Raw genomic sequence first — 21,855 nt, forward strand, 5'->3', positions numbered from 1 at the left:
AAATTACGTAGTATTATTGTTGAATTAGATGGTATGAATGCTTTCATGTTTGATGCCCATTATGTTTAATTTTAAACATAAATGTGTTTTATGCCATATGGAGAAAATATATTCATGTGACCTTACATATTCAATCAAAGGTTGTTCCTACATTATGTAATTTTTAATTAATATTATTTTATTTAATATTTCAATAGCATTATGGCCGCATCCACAACGAAAGAAGAGATGAAAATAAATAAAGCTCATCGCCGGGCTTCTCATTCGTGATTGAATGACGTTCACCTTACGTTTCTTTGCGTTTGAGGAATCTTGACCTTGGCAATGTCGAATCAGCGCAGTCTTGCGTTCGTTCATTTTAACGTTAACCGTAATCAAATACACGGAGCTGGTACTTGTATTTGTCAAACTTCAACGAACTTTATCGTAACGAAACGTAACGCAAACGAACGTTGATTGTAATCCCGGCCTTAGTTTAATTTTGGAATGCGTATTCTTAGACAACTGGATACTTTGGAGAGGTAGTGTTGGGTGATTTTGTAAAGCAAATTTCAACAAATGTGTCCTTATTAGTTTGTTGCGTAGAAATGACTAGTTTGACCGTACGGGAGAAGAGTTCGGGGTAGAAGAAGATGTTAGGTGATAGACAACATTAAGATATATGGATCATAAGAGGAAACAAAGAGGAAGGCAGAAAATAGGAAAGACTGGAGAAAGCTGGGTTTGTAGTGAAAGACCTGCCCTTGGGCAGAACACTAAATGAATGAATGAATAATAATAATAATAATAATAATAATTATTATTATTATTATTATTATTATTATTATTATTATTATTGTTTTATCATTATCGTCGTTATATGTACGTAGTTGTCTGTAGTGAAGTGGTACAGCAAAAGGCTCTTGTGTAATTGGACCCGGGATCACTCATGTTTTCTCTTTGATGATATTTTTACATTATTTTATACACGTTATTTTATTTTAACCCGAAATAAATTGAGTTTCACTACATAAATAATAAATCCGTAATTCGTACTAGTCCAGCTATTTAGTAGTCTATGGTTTTATTATTATTATTATTATTTATTATTATTATTATTATTATTATTATTATTATTATTATTATTATTATTATTATTAGTATCCTGTCAGCATGGAGAACTCCTGAGAAATTCACGCCATCATGACATCCGAAAACTAGTAGCACAAGCCCTTAGAAACAAATCCTTCGAGGTCCATGAAGAGGTGCACTGCGTTGCATCTGAAGGCGGCGGAATTAGAAGACATCGTGGCTCTAGACAAGACTAATAGTAAAGTCTTTATACTGTACCCAACTGTTAGATTTGAGATGAGCCAGACCCAACCATCTGAGGTCAACAAAGAGAAACAACAAATTTATGAGCCTACTATTCCGTATTTTCGAGAAAAATATCAGATGGAAGGGACCTGGGAAGTACATGGTTTAATGATCGGAGCGAGGGGCACCATCCCACGATCAACTGTAAACACTATCAAAACATTTGGAATTCATGACATCATTCCAAAAATAATTACTTCAACCATTAAAGGGTCTGTGGCAATTCTGAAAAATCATTTATACGGAATATCATAATCCCCCCCCTTTTCTGTTCGTTAGTGTGTGATTGTTACAAATATGTGTACAAATTTATTAATTCTTAAATTTAAGCTCCTAGTTCACATTTCAATTTGACTCATCTATCTTATTGTAATCGTTACTATTCTTATATGTGTGTTATTCTGTGTTTTTGGCAACCCAGGATGCCTAGGCAGACTATTTCTTGGAAATAAATTATATATATTATTATTATCACTTCATCATTATCGTCATTCTACATTATTCTGTCACATCATATTTTTCTAATACTGTACCGGTATTTTATTTATGCTGTCTCAAACAAAGTTATACGTAATTCAGTGTTTATCATAAACAGCTGACTGTTCTCCGTGTGCATTTCCGTACTCATTGTGGCCGATAGTTGTCACGAACGTCGATCATAATACACAACTTCTGAACGTTCAGACGAAAGCAACGCATACGAACTTGCTCGTAATCTCAGCCTAAAAGTGGTACTTTTCTCAAAAGCCATTCACTAAAGACGACAATGATACTGCATTTTTAACTCGCTGCTCTTATTCATATCTCTATTGCTCAGTAAAACAAGTATTTACTTTAACCCTTGACATAAGCTAGACAAAGAATAATTACGAGAGAAATAACCCTTCAACCAAAGATCCATTTAAACGGTGAAGGCAATTGAGATGCTGTGAAACGATATTACTGCAATAATGGAGGAATGAGGTGGTAGTGAGAAACCGAAATAGCTGTTCTGACCACCACAAATCTCGCGGGATACGTTAGCGGTCAAACACAGGTCCGTTTGGAGAGAAGCTATGAGGGAGTGTGCTACGTTTACACCAGTACAATAATACACTGTTTAAGAAGAACGAAATATTTGAAGAGTCCACTGCAAGAATGATGGATGTCATTTGGAACACATTTTGCAGGAGACGCAATTGAAACTTTGAAATGCTTAGCGCTCAAAGCTTAACTGAGATTTTCCGATCATTACTGGAAAATGACTATCAGTGTTAATGCCATATAACTCTCTATGTACATTCTGTATGTCTTAAGCTATGCATTGACAGTCTTGGTTCATTTTCGACAAGAAAGTAACAACCATCATTCTTGCAGTAGTGCATATTAAAACGAATACTTCGTAATACTGGAACACATCTAATCCGCCATGACGTGAACAAAGATTGATGAAATAAATAAATAAAATACTTCGTAACGACTAAGTTTATATAAGAGTTTCCACCTCATTTAGAAAGTTGTAAATACTCGTACATTTTAATTCAATAATAAATTGTTTTTGAAAATTTGTCTGCATTTAGTAATTTTATTAGAAAGACCTATTAAAATACTCTAATTTCTTACAGTAATAATGACATTGGATAGATAGATGTTGCGATTTGTACTAGTAAGGAAATTCTTCAAATTTCAACTCAAAGAATTTAAAGTATCTTTGCAACAAAACGTTTTTCTAAACCGTACTTACTTACTTACTTACTGGCTTTCAAGGAACCCGGAGGTTCATTGCCGCCCTCACATAAGCCCGCCATAGGTCCCTATCCTGAGCAAGATCAATCCAGTCTCTATCATCGTATCCCACCTCCCTCATATCCATTTTAATATTATCTTCCCATCTACGTCCCAAATTTCTAAGCCTGTACATATACTTAATATTTTTATTTATTTACTTATTTGTCTATTTATTTATTTACTTGCTTTCTACTTACTCATTTACTCATTTAACTATATATATATGAGCTGTTCAGAGCAAAAGTGGTGCAAGTCAAAAATGGGTAATGAGGATTAAAGTAAATATTCTGTAAAATGCAGTGCAAAGTAGCAAGTAATATTCAATTTATTTAAACTATTAGTAGTCGGTGGATAGCACGAAGGACATATTAATTGCTACTTTGCGCTGTATTTTACACAATTTTTACTTTAAACCTCATTACCCAATTTTGACTTACACCACTTTTGCTCTGAACGGCTCATATATTTATTTATTTATTTATTTATTTATTTATTTATTTATTTATTTATTTATTTATTTATTTATTTATTTATTCATTCATTCATTCATTCATTCAATCATTTATTCTTTTTTATTTATTGGGTTGAAGTGGGAGCCTTGTTTAACACCTTGTTCTATTTCAACATTTGTTTTCTTTATACTATTACGGTGAATGTATTTTGGTATGAACTTTGTATTATTTTCACTATGTATCATGAAAACCCCATTTCAATCATTATTTGGACAATTTCAAATCTTACTGTAATGTTATGGTTGCAGCGGAGTAGGACAAATCATTTCTTATAAAACAATCCATTGAATTATCGGAGGTTTTATGGTATCTATCACCATCATTACAATCATCATGGTTTCATGATCATAGTATGTTGAATTTTAATCCTTGAAGTTATTTGTTTTTTGTATCAATGAATTTTTTAAAGAACCTTTACTTAATAAATTACAGATACCGTACTCGTGTTCAGTATATTTTCATTTTAATTACGTTGTTAAATATAAAGGCTTTTTAATTAAGCTACTTATCTCTGATATAAAATAAATATTTATAAAATTGATTGCAAAGATTTCTAAGAATACCCGCAAAACTAAAGTCTCCAGTCACGAAACCTTATGTTTCTAGTGCACGCCTTGTTACTCTGGCAGCAGATGGCTGGGATAATAAAAGATCTGGTGGAGAACCACGGGGTCGAAATGTATCCGCCCTGCAGAGCATTGACTTCTCATATAACCCGCAGATATCAGAGTTTCAAATAGAAAGCAGGAATTGTGGTAACACGATATACGTGCCTTCTTTTCGTATTATGGACAAATCATGGAAGTCCTTACATGTTCAATAGAGAAAAAACTTAAACCCGAATTAAACTACAATAGTAATCTACATCAGTGTAACATCACACTTACGGCTTTTTTGTCTTTACTCCTGGGTTACTCTTCTTCTGACAAAACTCAAGATTTTCTGCAATCATATTCGTAATAAAAATATTTGTAGGCCCATATGTCACGGCGTTTTAAAGAGTTGAATTTTAAGATCAGTTTTCCACTCTTTCTTGTGTTTTTGAAGTAGGTATTATTTGCGCCTTGGAGTAACAATTAGTAAGTCTGACCGTGAAACGAGCTGGCTTGGATTCAAATCCTGGTTGGGACAAGTTTCCAGGTTGGGTTTTTACGGGGTTTTCCCCCAACAAATTAAAACAGAATTGCTGGATAACTTTCGGCTTTGTACCTCGGACTCATTTCACCGTCATTAATTCACATATCATAATCATCATCACCATCATCATCATCACCATCCATACTATAACCCGGGTTAAGTTCACGGTGCGGCGTGCTATACTTGTACAGGGACATCATTTTATTTTACTAACATTTTTAATATTAACTTGCCTATACCTCTGGATCAACGCCGTTTGCTACCCCCTTCCACAACTGGAGTTAGATGATACTGGCGTAATATACAAACAAATCACTTTACTAGGTATAGGAGGGAAGAAAAGTAGTTCATCCATTTACGTAAACTAGGAAATATTCCGCTTTTGAGTTTGATCATTTTCATTAGGTTTTTGTTTAATCAAATTACAGTACTGTATTAACAATGAGTGTTTTTACTCACGAACTGAGCTGTCCATGTGGACGTATTCATTATGCAGTGTATATTATACTGCCTACAGCACATTAGCGTACAATATAGAAAATAAAGTTAAATTTAAAAATAATCATAATATGGATATTTAAACACATTTTTTTTAATATGTGGACGTTTATTTCGATACAGTCTTCAGTTCTTTTGTGCATATTATCGCACTATAGACTATTGTACCTAATTTCAAGTACCAGTTTCGTCCTTCGTACTAGTAACTCATGTTGAAATAATTCTGTACCTACTTTATAAAAGAGTACCTTATGTACTGTAAATTCAATCTTCACTTCTGCCCGATCCGAAAAGATAAAATTACTCAGACTTACTATCTACTGTCCGTCCAAGGGGTTTTGTCGTAGGATCGTAGAAAGGGGGGAAATCAAGTGACAGTTAATTACATAACGAGGCCCTTTCATTTAAATTATTTTAAATAGTTGTATAATATTACGTAGACGTCCAATTCCTAACAGAAATTAATGTTTTCAGAAAAGAGCTAAGACAGCTGGCGAATAAAAGCTGGTGGGGGAAACCGGGATGCGACGTAGGCAAATGGACGACAGTACCTGTCCGAAAATGATGCAATATTGAAAGCTCTTTCGTCACTGGAAAACGCAAACATATTTTTGGAACGTACTGTTTACTATGACCGTAAGGCTACTATGACTGTATACGCGGTCTTGGATCTGTGTGGAGAACGGTTGAACTTCATTAGTAGAAGGGGTGGGAGTGAAGTACATTCAAAAACTCAGGTACAATAAAAATTGAAGTAAAAATAAAATGATGTCCCCGTACAAGACGGATTCTGGTACAAGAATGCGGTCGTTCGACTACCGGCCCACTATCCAAACATTCACATAATAGGAGTGGTAAGGACAATAAGTGCAGTGTAAGCCTTCGGGTCCCTCCTCTGTACAGGAGAAAAAAAAGTATTATTTATGTAACTTATTATCACGTATTTTTTATATAGCCTATTAGAATAGTAAATCCCTAAAAATGTATATTGCAATATATCTGGCTTTGGTTATATGGCTATTATCTTTCCACCTCGATTTCAAAGCCGTCTGTTCTCCTAACCTCTTGTGCCCTATCTTCTGTTTGTCAAATTATTAACTACTTCCTAGTTCTGTTGTTTTTTTTTTTTTTCAATTTTTCTGGTGCCTCTCACTGTATAAGTATATCAGGGACGTCGCTAGGGGGGTGCGAAAGGGTCCGCAAGCACCCCATAAAAAATCGGAGCACCCCTTTCCGCGCCACAAAGAGTAATTTATTTAAAAAAATACTAGGCATAAGTTATTTTGAAGAACAAAAACAAACAATATCTTGAATGTGAAAAAACTACGTCCCTTAGTGTATCGTAATGGATGTGATGATCAATAATAATAATAATAATAATAATAATAATAATAATAATAATAATAATAATACATAGTAATATTAATAAACAGATGTATAGTATGCGCGCAAGTGCATGAGAGAACATTTTGGATCTTTTATGTACCACATTTTTACAGCTCACACCCCATCCGCACCCCCCTTGCTCTGATCCTGGCGACGTCACTGAAGTATATTGAAAATTCTTTCCTCTGTTTTGAATCAAATTCCAAATCAATTAAATTAATTCAGCTGTTCATCAGTTCCTCTCCTGGCACTTTTTCTTCACTTCCATATTCATAATTTTCTCTGTCTAGATATTTTTATGATTTCATTATCCTGGTGAATCCCATTTTTTTAATTAAAAAAATGGATTGATTGTGAATTAAACATTTATACAGGGTATAAATGATACCAGTATAAACTGCCAAAATTATACAGACTGTACATCTCGGGCTACTAAACATGATGTGTAGCGAAATTTAGTTTTTCTTCTATTTTTGTTTTTAATTCCTAAAATAATGTGTATAATCAACATCACCTTGCGGATTAAGACTATTTTGTTTGCTACGGGATTTAGCTGTTCTAACTATAGTTTTTATTTTCTTTGAACTAAAATTAATGGAAAACATATAGGAATTTCAGATTGAAAAATTTAAGAATTAAATTTTCGTTGTTATATTCATTATATTGTGGAGCGCCGTTAATAAATGGTGACCAAGACTAAATGAAATGAGACTTCCAAAAAATTGCCACTTCAACTAATTACTTACCTCGTTATTTTAATATACTCTTTAAGCAAATAGAAAATTCATAAAATTCGAAGGCTTAGTTAACACCTGAATAAAGTGGCCAGGTGTCCCTGTACCTACGCTGCATTTTAGAACTTGCGTGTCAGCAAATTAAACTCCTCTTTCAGAGGGGAGTAAGGCATATAATCCTTTTGGGTTACCCACTGCACATTTTGAAAATTTACACTAATACTTTAAGCTGCTTTTCTAATTACTGGCATTAATAATAACTTGGCCTCGGACTTTCTTTGGTAATCATTTCACTCGGTACTGGCGGGAAGTTTGTGGGGTTTCCAGCGAACATATCAGAGTTTTCTATCTAACTACATTATACATTCATAATAGCTTAATTTTCTTACATGTAGGCTATATCATGATATAAAATACAAATGTTGATAAATAGAGTGTGAGTTGATAAATGTTAAAAAAAACAACACTGATAAAGAAAGTGTTATCAATAATAACTGAGCGAAGGACAGCGAATATTTTTATAAGCTGGAACAAAGACGACAGGCCCTCTTCTGCAGAGCGAACATTGGCGAATATCGAACTTCTCGACAAACTTAAACCGGACATAGTGCCTGTAATGCACGACGCTTGTCTATATTAATCAAGGATTCTACTAAACATTATATCAGCTTTTTTGTTGTTAGATTCTCGCAACATTGATTTAATTGTAGTGTAGTAATTATGACACAAATTCTAATGAGGGTTTCTCAGACGATTCAGGGTTTCTACACGTTCGGCATAACGAAAAATGTAATCCGCTTGTCGTATGAGATGTATTTTCTTATCAGTTTTACAGTACAAAAACCCAATAAAATGTTTTAAATCACTAGCTTTCACAAATGGAAGTCTTGGCTATCACTTGCCTTGGAAATCTTCTGGATGTGCTAATTACGGCCTTCACTCATTCAGCCTAAGGCCCCGCTTCCCTTGACTGCTGACACGTCTCTTCGAAAACTTCTGGATGTGCCAATTACGGCCTTGACTCATTCAGCGTAAGGCCCCGCTTCCCTTGACTACTGACACGTGTCTTCGAAAACTTCTGGATGTGCCAATTACGGCCTTCACTCATTCAGCCTAACGCCCCGCTTCCCTTGACCACTAACACGTGTCTTCGAAAACTTCTGGATGTGCTAATTACGGCCTTCACTCATTCAGCGTAAGGCCCCGCTTCCCTTGACTACTGACACGTGTCTTCTAAAACTTCTGAATGTGATAATTTCGGCCTTCATTCATTCAGCCTAACGCCCCGCTTCCCTTGACCAATAACACGTGTCTTCGAAAACTTCTGGATGTGCCAATTATGGCCTTCACTCATTCAGCGTAAGGCCCCCGCTTCCCTTGACTACTGACACGTGTCTTCGAAAACTTCTGGATGTGCTAATTTAGGCCTTCACTCATTCAGCGTAAGGCCCCGCTTCCCTTGACTACTGACACGTGTCTTCGAAAACTTCTGGATGTGCTAATTTAGGCCTTCACTCATTCAGCGTAGGCCCCGCTTCCCTTGACTACTGACACTTGTCTTCGAAAACTTCTGGATGTGCTGATTTAGGCCTTCACTCATTCAGCCTAAGGCCCCGCTTCCTTGACTACTGACACGTGTCTTCGAAAACTTCTGGATTGGCTAATTTAGGCCTTCACTCATTCAGCGTAAGGCCCCGCTTCCCTTGACTACTGACACATGTGTTCGAAAACTTCTGGATGTGCTAATTTCGGCCTTCACTCATTCAATTTAAGACTCCGCTTCCCTTGAATACTGACACATATCATGTCTTCGAAAAGTTCTGGATGTGTCAATTTCGGCCTTCACTCATTCAGTCTAAGGACCTGCTTACCTTAACTACTGACACGAGTCTTCGAAAAATTCTGGATATGCCAAGTTCGGACTTTACTCATTCGTAATGGTACACTTTCCTTGCCACATGTCTTCGAAAAGTTCTAGACGTGGTAATTTCAGCCTTCACTCATTCAATTTAATGACCCATTTCTCTAGTGACGAATTTAATGTTAAACGACTCTCTCCGCAAAATATTAATAGCATGGTGTCCCACGACGTTTCCTTTCCCCTTTGAAATTTACACTTCATAGGTTATATATATATATTTTTTTTCAGTTTCTCTTCTTCAGAATTCTCCTAGGTGCTCTCAGTGAAACGATGATCCATGGGGTCAGACAATTTGGCCTATCAAGTTGCATCTCAAATAATTTCTTGATTATAGCTCCAATTAACTCTGATTGAGGTTCTGGCTGATATGTACATCTACCCATCAGGCAGTACATATTACTTGACGGTATATATCTGAGGAAGAATAATGTTTGTATACATCTGAAGTCTGATTAGTGTGATATGGTACTATTCAGCGATTAATGCAATGGAGGAGAAAAGGAACGGACCACCCTATCCCATCATCTCCTGTCTTAATTGCCTCGTGAGTGAAGCCTATTGGTATCACTTATGAGGTTCAAACCTGTCTTCGGACAGTTGATTAAACAACATAGCCTCAAGTCTCATGCAAGGACGCGCGCTTGTATTCTATTTTTCACAATCATCCAAATTTTTGGAAGATCAAATATAATTCAACCCTTATGAAAGTTTGAAATCTCTGTTCTCAGTTATGATATTTGTTTAATGTCTATACAAAAAAGTACGGGTGTGTAAAGTTAGTTTATAATACATTTCTTATTTCAGGTAACCCTGATATTCTGATTTGCGGCAACTGCAGGGAGATGTTCACAGAGCTCCAAGAACTTCTCGATCACAAGAAAACTTACTGTAAACTTCGCTTCACCTGCAAGTGTCACACTCTCAATGGAGTAAAAACCAGTAAGTACAATCTTTATCATTATACTTTACTTGAAGCAAATTTTATTACTTACAAGTAATTCTTTCTCTCTCAAGGTATTACCACCATAATCCCCATCGTCGTCGTCGCAGTCGTCATGGTTGTCGTTGTCATCTGTAGCGTATTGAATACCATGCTAGGTTTTGAGTGCGAAGATTGACTCAAACCTGATCGATGTCAATATATTTTAAGAAGACTTCCACTTGAAGAATGGATAATTTAGGGGAAAAACTTTACGCGTGAGACATTACTTGTGGATACACAGTTTTTTCTTTACCTACTGCTACATATATACTTAAATTTGCGTATATAGTAGAACTGGGGTTATAACTCATTGTCATAGTTATGGTTTGTACGTAATTATGCACAGATCCTGGCAACATTATGTTTAATTACCTACGTATAAATTAATTCAGAATTGCAAGTAATTTATTTTAAGTAATTTATTTTTTTGTAGTCAGACATACAAAGTGCAGTTAATGCAACGTCTGGAGCCGGATGACAAACCCAAACGAATGGAATTCGCCAATACGATTTCTTTCTCTGGGGCTAAGTCAAAGATAAAGTGTACGCCACCCCAGTCAGAGACCTTCGTGGTCTTCGGGAGCGCATCATAGAGGCTATTGAAAGCATTCCAGAATACATGCTCCAACGTGCTTGGCAAGAAATCGTTCATCGCCTCGATATCGTCACAGTGACAGCTGGAGCTCATGTAGAGATTTATGTATGTATGTATGTATGTATGTATGTATGTATGTATGTATGTATGTATGTATGTATGTATGTATGTATGTATGTATGTATGTATGTATGAACACTACAATTGGGTATACTCTCGGTGGCAGTGATATATAATATACAATAGTACCATTACAATAATACAATAATTACAGCAATAAAAAATAAAAATAAAACAATAAAATAAAATAAACATATATACTATAAATAAATAGATGCAATAAACCTAGGACTATAAATAAAAACTATTCTATAATAACGCCTACAATAAGCAAAAGTAAACGTAACTTCTAAGTACTTCTATTTCACCCAACTATTACCAATTTAAGTAATTACATATCACCTTAATTAATTACATATCAACTTAATTACATATCATCTTACCTTAATTAATTACATATTACCTTAATTAATTACACATTAGCCTTAATTTATTTACATATCAACTAAATTACATATCCTCTTAATTAATTACATATCAACTTAATTAATTACAGCAACTTAATTAATTAAGTGATGTGCATATCGAAACTTGTTGAGTTTTCCTTTCATATAAACGTTACTGTAGGTTTACCAGTCATGTACAATTGAAATTAGGTACATATATACATAATATACATGTGTGTGTGCGTGCGTGCGTGCGTGTGGTTTTTGAGATATTCAAATAAAAACATTGCATACTTTCAAAATCTACTCGTATCTCCTCATACAACATTTTAGTTTCCTGTATTATTTTATGACATCTCTGATATGATTAGGAAGAACTTAGCATCCATAATTTTAAATTTACACCTATCAACGGAGATTATATAATATACAAACACAGTATAAATTGGTGTACTTAGTGGCTTATATGTGTAACATTAATTTTTATACAAAAATATAAATTGTTAGAGTAAGTATAATTTGTCCTCGTGGCAGTGCTCTAATGAGGAAAGTTTCTGATAAAAAAAACCTTATAGGCTATATCGGTCTAAATATTTGAAATCAGATAAAGATGTTGGTGCTGATGATGATAATGATGATAATGTAGTGGTGATAGTGTCGGCGGATGTTATAGGAACTAGCTCGACCTTTACTGCTATTCATAGTCAAAGCTCTACGTATATTAACCGCCGGACACACAACAATCGACTTGATTCTATCATGGGACGTAATCCTAAATCCCGAGCAGCAACTCAGAGGGATTCTGTCTCCTTAAGATGATCGTGTTTCACCCGACTCGCACAATGACGTCAGAATATATGTCAATCCTCATAACTGGACATCGGACCCCCTCGCCTCGTGTCCACAATGGCCGTGCATTTAATGGAATGTGTGTTCGTGTTTACACTAATAAGGCATTAGCTGCTATTATGCCCCCACCATAGCGTGGCATGTTAGCTGTAAGACCTAATAGTAATCAGATGATGATTCACTAATGTACTGAACAGCGACTTCAGATTGTAGCCATAAACTAGCCTGTCGGCCCTCAGCCAATCTCCCTCCTGTCAGTGAACAGTTGATCATGTTATGATCGAACATGCACTATTGGAAACCATGCCACTTAATTGCCTGGAATGTGAGGCAGGGGTGCTACGCTAGACATGTCGTGAGCTCGCTCAAAATTTCTATGTATTTCCAAATAGAAGTTTTATTATAGGCTAACGCATATTTGCATTTATTGATTTCGAAAAAGCGTGTGACCGAACACATATACAGGGTGGAAAAGGACCGTTGCACCAAAATTTAAGAGGTGATTCTACATATTAAATGTAACAAAACTTTTATTACACTTTTCCTTCGATGAAGCACCGTTAAGCTGGAAAAAAATAAATAGTTTTTGCCCAATGTTTACAGCGCTCTATTGCGGTAATGGCCCGAGAGAAATGTCTCATTATTATACAAACAGATAGGTATATTAATATGCGTTACAATAGCGGTATGTTGACATTTTCATGTTCGAGGAAAAGATTGAAAAAGCGAAACGTAGTTGAGCTTTTTTAATTTCCGAGAATATGAAAACAAACATACCGCTCGTGTATCGTACATTATTTTGTGCGAAGATCGTTTATTACATACCTGAAAGAGGAATTTCTAATTAGTTGCAATGAAATCTCCATCTTAGTTTCTGTTCAATGACGGCAACTTTGGAAAACAAATATATCTATCTTCAACTTTGTTGCTATAAAATGTTTTCTGTGTTTACTATACTGCAGCAGGCCGTGATATACGTCTGTCTTTCCCCCCCCCCCAGTCTATAAATGCGAACTTAACACAAACGGTAAGGTTATGTAATCATTTATTTTTCATTTTAATATTTTAACAATATTATTTATATAACATATTGCAGTAATAACATCGGCAAGTTTAATTTTTCCGGTCTTGTTGATTTTTTTCACGGCTTCCTTAATGTTACTTGCATTACAAATGCAGTAACTTTTGTGGTGTTGTAGAATTTACTTAATTTTTGCAAATATTTAAAAACAATAATTAACAGTGCAATTTAGGTGAAATTGCAATGGTAAGTTTCCAATTTATAATTATTACTATATTGAACGTCTTTAAAAATAATATGTTAAAAGCCTAAAGCAGTAAAATGAATATGACGCTTAAGCGGTAAGAAGAGGGAAATTGTTATGTGTGTTACGTTGGGAATACTGAATGTGGTATTTAACACTTATCGCGTATTGGTTTTGTGCGGAAAGCAAGCAAATACGCACGATCTCGCACAAAAAATAATGTGAATAGTTTGTCTTCAATCTTTTTTTTTTTTTGCATATCATAGAGTTTAGCCATGCGAAAATCGTTAAAATAAATCTTGCAACGCAGCGCACTGTCACGCGTTACCGACTGACTACAGTACAGGTGAGGGGATGGTAAGGACTTCAGACCGCCTTTGGTAGAGTTATTGCAGTAGCCGTGATATTGCCAAGTGCTTCATAGAAACATAACGATTTCCTCTAAAACAGTGAACGTTAGAGAAAAACTTATTTAGATTTTTCAAATCTCTCCTCATGTTCTATTACCGGTTTCATTTTGGTGCAGCATAGATTATAATCCACTCTGTATATAAATTTGAGTACTTAGTGAAAGAATAAGTCTATCCATAACATTATAACCATATTTAAAATCTTATATTAAAGATTTTCTCTTTAGATACCATGAAAGTACATGACAGGCATGGAGGGAAGAATGTTAGTGATATGAATGCTTACAGTGTGTGACGCAGTAGCGATACTATTTATTAAAAAAAAATATGCAGACTTCACCAGTTTGTGATCATTGCTCTAGTGCTTAGGAAGTGAGAAGTTGAGCTATTAAATTCGTTCTAAATTAATCAATTACCGCATTTTCTCGAATACTCCGCGCATTTTTTTTCGAAATATACAAATAAAAAATATTGGTGCGCGGTATACTCGAAATTAAGTTGGCAACATTGCTTGGTTTTCCTACCGCGCAATTTAATGTGGTAGCGCATGGCATTACCTTCCTGCGCGGGTATTTCAATTGTTTATTATCGTTAAATAGGGATGCATAGGTATACAGGGTGTTAAAGGAGTTCTTGGTGATAGATTAATAGGGCCATACGTGCTACCACAGAGATTAACTGGGGATCGTTATCAGGACTTTCTTGTTAACTTATTAAAACAAATTTCAAGGAGTACGTGATTCCTTACGCCGAAGGGCAGAGGAATGCATTACCATGAATGGACATCACATTGAGCACCTCCTATGAACAAGTGTTCAGATATCAGAAAGTATGTGTTGTAGGACCCATGTTTATTAGACATTATTTTCTTGTTTTGATGCATACTATCTCCTCCTAAAATATTGGATACTTTTTTTTTAACACCTTGTACATCTGAAAACTGTAAGCGGGTTCATTTATCATCCCTCTCATAATTCATACTATCACCTCCTAAATATTGGATACTTTTTTTAACACCTTGTATATATCTGAAAACTGTAAGCGGGTTCATTTATCATCGCTCTCATAATTCATACTTTCGCCTCCTAAAATATTGGATACCTTCGAAATCGAAAAATCGAAAGAGAATTGGGAGGACAAATTTAAAAGGTACGCAAAACGCGTCCTTGCAAGGGGTTGGGGGCTGTACAAAACTAAATATGTGAGCTCCAAGCCTGTTGGCCACTAGTCTCACTCCGGGTTACGCTGCTCTAGTGAAGGAGCTCTAGAAAATTTTGAAGGGGAAGCCGAAATTCGACGTAACCTCTTAGGTACCACATACGCGAGGGGGACTGAGATTTGATCAAGTGATCACGGAATGGGGCGAGGAGGAGATGGCTGGTATTTGCCGTTAGGATGGCAAGACGCTGTCTTCTGTTGTTCGATGACAAGGCATGTGAAGGCCGTCGGAAGAAGCGCCGTGAAATCTAAGTCTGCAATTCGAGAGGTCCTTGTCCTTTCAAATTGCGACTAATTGAGTGACCTCGTATATTTAATAGACAATTTATAGGTTCTGAACTAGGGCATACATCGTTTACAAGAAAAGGGGAATATATATGGAGAAGGGCATATAGGTCCGTGGCCCATTTCTTATAGGGCTCATCCCGACATTTGTCTTACGCCTTAGGAAAACCACGGAATACCTTAGGCAGGATGAGTTGTCTCATATATAAGAGACTAGCCAATTTGGTGATTGTTGTCATGGGCCTTGTTGAATCGTCTCAATTTAGAGACCAGCCATTTGGCTTTATGGTGGCTCAGTTACGAAGAGAGGGGAGAGATGTAATTATTAATTAATTTAGAGTAATTAGGGAGATTCATGGGGATATGAATGCAGGTCCGTGGCCCATTTCTTTTAGGGCTCATCCCGACATTTGTCTAGCGCCTTAGGAAAACCACGGAAAAACCTTAGGCAGGATGAGTTGTCTCAATATCAGAGACTAGCCAGTTGGCTCTTAGGTAGAATGACTCTATGAATCGATGGATATATACTAGCCCATTGGCTCTATGATAGTTCCATCGATCAACAAAAGTAGATATTGTTAGGGAGGGATTTTGTTTAGCCCAGTTAAGACAAGGTCATTTTAAAGCGGTTGCACTATCCAAGGAGTCTCATGGAGTTGAGTCGTGGCTACCAAAACCTGGGAATAACGCCATCCTCCCTGTCCTCCTGTCTCAATAGTATAGCTAATGACCTGTCTGGTGTCTACGCCGTAACCTAGGATCATACTGGCCGAGGCCAGATATGAGCGGGTTGGGGTTAGCACGAGCTTCCTTGGATACCTTTTTTGAACACCTTATATATATCTGAAATCTGTAAGCGGGTTCATTTATCATCCCTCTCATAATTCATACTATCACCTCCTAAAATATTGGATACCTTTTTTAACACCTTATATATATCTAAAATCTGTAAGCGGGTTCATTTATCATCCCTCTCATAATTCATACTTTCACCTCCTAAAATATTGGATACCTTTTTTAACACCTTGTATATATCTGAAATCTGTAAGCGGGTTCATTTATCATCCCTCTCATAATTCATTTTGTGTATTATTGAAAGTAGTTTACTAGTTATAATGTTATTTTAATTTTTCTTAATTTACTGTTATATTTGTGATTGTGTGAAGATATCGACTTTCTGGAAATTGGCTTAACAAAGACTTTAAAATTCGAACCCATTACTGAATAGGACGTCTATAAATAAAGTGAGAAAAAGAATAAGAACACTGTTAAATGGCGTTTGGATTAGCAGTACGTGTCAAGATCAAATTTAAGTTGTGATAAGTATATAGTTTGTGTCTTATATTTTAAATGGATTCCATGCACGGGCACGCATATCGCTCGGAGGACAACTATTGTAGACGAATGCTTGGACGACAACGATGATGGCGATGAAAACAACGCAGAATGAAGAAATTAATGGTGAAAGCAAGTAGCTATTTATTATAACAAACCACTTAGTGTCATACAAAATAAAGATAGTTTTTTACTGATGGCCGATTAAGCAAGACAACTGACAGATTCACTCATGAATACGGTCAAGTGCGTGCAAATAGGATGCGTTTTAAATGCATCCTGTTCTAGAACAAAATTAATTTATTTATTTATTGTTAACTAAACTGTATTTGTGTTTAATTGCTTTTAATTTGTAATGAATACGTAAGTTTTAGTTTGTATTTTTTTTTATTTTCCTCCTTTCAAAAGTGCGGTGCGCGGCTTATTCGAGGGCGCGGTGTATTCGAGAAAATACGGTATTAATAGTTACTTTATCAAAACAATAATTAAGTCCCTAGTATATTTTAATTTCCTTATAAATAACTATTACTAATGATTTTGGCATGAATAATAACCTGATTATTGAGATGATTATCTGAGCGGTGTATATAATAATCAACACCCATAGTTAAGAATGTCATACTTCTTCCGCTCGTCTTCTCCTGTACCAATAATAGAGCTCCATGCTTTAGTGACCTTGGCATTAGAATAGCGGGGTTGGTAATGCTAGTCCCTAATTTGAAAAATACGTTAAGCTGAGTTCCTGCCGAAAAGAGTGTATAGGCAAACGCATTCCCGGCATATAAGTGGGTTTAAGTACACTCAATTCCAGCTAAAGTTTGTCGACAGCAAACTCACTACAGGTTTCGATTTATGAAGAGAAAATCAAAACTCGAGTGGGATTTAATTGACTATTACACGATTAGAAGAAAGTATATGAAGATTAGAAGGAATAAAGTACTCTAATACAATAAAATATTAATTGACTTACTGAAATTCTATTTCGCTAATGTTAGCTTCACCAAAACGTTGAATAGAGCCGCCATTTTCAGTTGACTGTCTATACTGTAAACAAATGACGATCGCAAAGCATGTTTTATAGCACCGTAAAGAATTTGCAGTTTGAAATGGTGGCAAACAAAGAAACAAATGGTAGGAAGGTGATAAAAACAGGAGAAAGTATATGAAGATTAGAAGAAATAAAGTACTCTGATACAATAAAATAGATATTAATTGACTTACTAAATTCTATTTCACTAATGTTACCTTCACCAAAATATTTGAACGGAGCCGCCATTTTCAGTCGACTGTCTATGTGGGAAACAAATTACGATCGCAAAGCATGTATTATAGTACCGTAAAGAATTTTCAGTTTGAAATGTTGGCAAACAAAGAAACAAATGCTAGGGTAGTAATAAAAACAAACAAATGCTAGAGAAGCGATAAAATTAAACAAATGCTAGGGAAGCGATAAAATTGTGCAATAAGCAGCTATGATTGGTTGTAATCCTTTAAAAACATGTTTGTTTCTGGTCTTCAATTCACTTTTCTATAGTACATTTTACCGCTTTATTCCATGAAAACTTCTTTCCTTGCAAAGTTTTTCTTTCACGCTCATAAGTAAGCGATAGTCTGAGGGGCCTAAGTGAGGTGAGTATGGAATTATGAGCGGATGTATTGTCTAGCAAAAGCAGCATGCCTTTGGAAGTTCTACCACGACGTTTCTCCACAATATTTAGTGCAGCGTAGTTAATAATGAAAACATATGTTCCCGTCACAGTTTTACCCTGTTCTAAATAGTTTGTCATAATTATTTTTTGTCCCAAAAATTATATGAGGATCTTTCATGACAAAAAAAAGGAACCTTGAAAGGAAAAAAGTTTTCATCGAATGAAGCAATTTATTGTAAATACTGCGGAAGAGTGGTTTACAGACTAAGGTAAAATCTGTCTAAGGCTTAATAAATGTACGAAGTTAAAAGATGATTATTTTATACATCTTGATTACACAACTATATCACTTCGGAATGTGTATCATATGTCTTTCTCGTGTTAAATTCTATCGTACCTGGTTAACATGTTTCGGACTTGTATAGGCCTTCATCAGACCGCATGGGATGTGGTGTACTACTTATGGGTCGTTGAGACATCTTGCAATTGCCGTCAGCAGTTTCGAAACACTTGTAATTATCTCACTATCCGTAAGTCCTATAATTTGTTTTTTTTTTTACAAAACTTACTCTAAATAATGAGATCTATGGCTCCTGTCAATGTACTGCCTTACCTTCCACCCTACATACAGAATATAGAGAATTGAGTCGGAAGTTTCAGCAGTCTGCAACAGCACCACTAACACACTGCTCTTTTCTTCTCGTAATATAGATGTAAGAGATCAACGAACTCAGGTGTGTCTAAACAAAAAATGCTGCATTGAGTTGTTGAGTATATGTTATCGGTCTTACTAATAAAAACTCTATATACAGACGTTTAACTGTCTTATACTTATACAATGAGTAGCTCGTTTATAAGTCGTGTGTAAATTTCTTACTAATAATCACTACATACGTTGTGTATAACAGTATAACTGTTACACAGCTACGTCATAGTTTCGTCATTACTTCATTACGAAAGGTAATAGAATATCTGAGGTTCTCTATTGCATCCGGTAGAGCGTTCTAGTGTGACGTGTTAAATATCGATAGTACAACTGGCTCTAATCGATTACCACACTACATTTTGGTCAAAGAGTACAAGCTACAGCAATATTATTCTAATAATTCTATTATCTTTGGTTTGTTCTTCTGTGGTTACAAGGTAACCATCATCATAAAATGACTGTCTATACGAACAGCTGTTAGAGGGGCGTCCATTTTTTCCCTATATACAACGCTTAAACAAGGGGTTTCGCGTATATAACTACTGCAAAGCAATTCCCATTGTATAGTTACAGCCTGTTTATACGCCCATAGCTTATTCACGGTTTATTAGTAACGTTTGCTGTCTCAACTCTGCATAAGTCTCGTATAAAAACTATAAACGGTTTATTAGTAAGACTGTATGTGTATAGTACTTCCTGGTTCCTAGTTATTTGTTGGACTCTACAGAAGCTAGCAGCGAATGGAGCCTCACTTCCCACGACGATGCACCCCTGGCAGTCACTTGTGATTTACTGTGTGTTGCAGAATCCCCAGGAGAGGACCTCTCATCATCAGCAATGCTCCTTTGCGTCCTGTGCAAGGACTCGTTCCAGAGCGCATGGGATTTGATGGTTCACGTCCAGGCGGCGCACATGATGAACATCTACGAACTCGGGATTCCCAAGTCGGAGACTACACACAAGTCTGAACAGACCTCACAACAAACTTCGCCTGCAAATTCGCCCTGCCCCATACATGATAAAGAAGTGGTGAGTAACGCAACATTATTATTATTATTATTATTATTATTATTATTATTATTATTATTATTATTATTATTATTATTATTATTATTATTATTATTGGAGAAAAAATGGGAGTATAAGGGTAGAGTACATCAGTTATTCATGGATTTCAGAAAGGCATATGACTCGGTTAAGAGGGAAGTATTATATGATATTCTTATTGAATTTGGTATTCCCAACAAACTAGTTCGATTAATTAAGATGTGTCTCAGTGAAACATACAGCAGAGTCCGTATAGGCCAGTTTCTATCTGATGCTTTTCCAATTCACTGCGGGCTAAAGCAGGGAGATGCACTATCACTTTTACTTTTTAACTTCGCTTTAGAATATGCCATTAGGAAAGTTCAGGATAACAGAAAGGGTTTGGAATTGAACGGGTTACATCAGCTTCTTGTCCATGCGGATGACGTGACTATGTTAGGAGAAAATACACAAACGATTAGGGAAAACACGGAAATTTTACTTGAAGCAAGTAAAGCGATCGGTTTGGAAGTAAATCCCGAAAAGACAAAGTATATGATTATGTCTCGTGACCAGAATATTGTACGAAATGGAGATTTATCCTTCGAAGAGGTGGAAAAATTCAAATATCTTGGAGCAACAGTAACAAATATAAATGACACTCGGGAGGAAATTAAACGCAGAATAAATATGGGAAATGCGTGTTATTATTCGGTTGAGAAGCTCTTATCATCCAGTCTACTGTCCAAAAATCTGAAAGTTAGAATTTATAAAACAGTTATATTACCGGTTGTTCTGTATGGCTGTGAAACTTGGACTCTCACTCTGAGAGAGGAACATAGGTTAAGGGTGTTTGAGAATAATGTGCTTAGGAAAATATTTGGGGCTAAGCGGGATGAAGTTACAGGAGAATGGAGAAAGTTACATTACACAGAACTGTACGCATTGTATTCTTCACCTGACATAATTAGGAACATTAAATCCAGACGTTTGAGATGGGCAGGGCACGTAGCACGTATGGGCGAATCCAGAAATGCACATAGAGTGTTAGTTGGGAGGCCTGAGGGAAAAAGATCTTTGGGGAGGCCGAGACGTAGATGGGAGGATAATATTAAAATGGATTTGAGGGAGGTGGGATATGATGATAGAGAATGGATTAATCTTGCTCAAGATAGGGACCAATGGCGGGCTTATGTGAGGGCGGCAATGAACCTGCGGGTTCCTTAAAAGCCATAAGTAAGTAATAGGATTCTGATTTCTTAAGCCTTCTGTAGCAACAATACTGTTATTGAATTACTCATAATTATTATTTTTCGTTTGAGAAACTTGAATATCAATAATGGATTTTCAGTCGTAATACAATAACAGAATTATAATCGTTGAAATAATGGTTGGATTTATCTTACGAGTTTCGTTACGAAATGAGGCAAGATGGGACTTCATAAAACAATAAATTTGCCTTAATATTACGGCTACCATGAGAGGAACGTGAAGAATTGCCAGTCATTATAGAAACATTGAGCATTTTTAAGTTAATTGACCAAGTCCCTTGTTCCAAGATGGACGTATAACATATGACGGGAGTGTAAAATGGGCCTAGACATGGAACCACACCCATCATTGTTACAGGACCAGTAAGGTCGTTCATCACAGATTATCGACAGATGCAGCAATGACGACGGACTTTTAGGAGGAAAACACGATGGATTGGTTCCAGC

General features: G+C 35.9%; 1 protein-coding gene across 1 annotated transcript in view; it reads left to right on the forward strand.

Annotated features, from left to right (window-relative positions):
- The window catches only part of LOC138691892 (uncharacterized), a 1,248,967-nt gene that overhangs the window by 1,199,373 nt on the left and 27,739 nt on the right, over positions 1 to 21,855 (forward strand). Inside the window, exons 8-9 of the mRNA XM_069814478.1 lie at positions 10,116 to 10,250; positions 19,917 to 20,140. Of these exons, the coding sequence (XP_069670579.1) occupies positions 10,116 to 10,250; positions 19,917 to 20,140 (359 nt within the window). The remainder of the gene's footprint in view (positions 1 to 10,115; positions 10,251 to 19,916; positions 20,141 to 21,855) is intronic.

Source organism: Periplaneta americana, chromosome 16 (assembly GCF_040183065.1).
Source record: "Periplaneta americana isolate PAMFEO1 chromosome 16, P.americana_PAMFEO1_priV1, whole genome shotgun sequence".
Lineage (NCBI taxonomy): Eukaryota > Metazoa > Arthropoda > Insecta > Blattodea > Blattidae > Periplaneta > Periplaneta americana.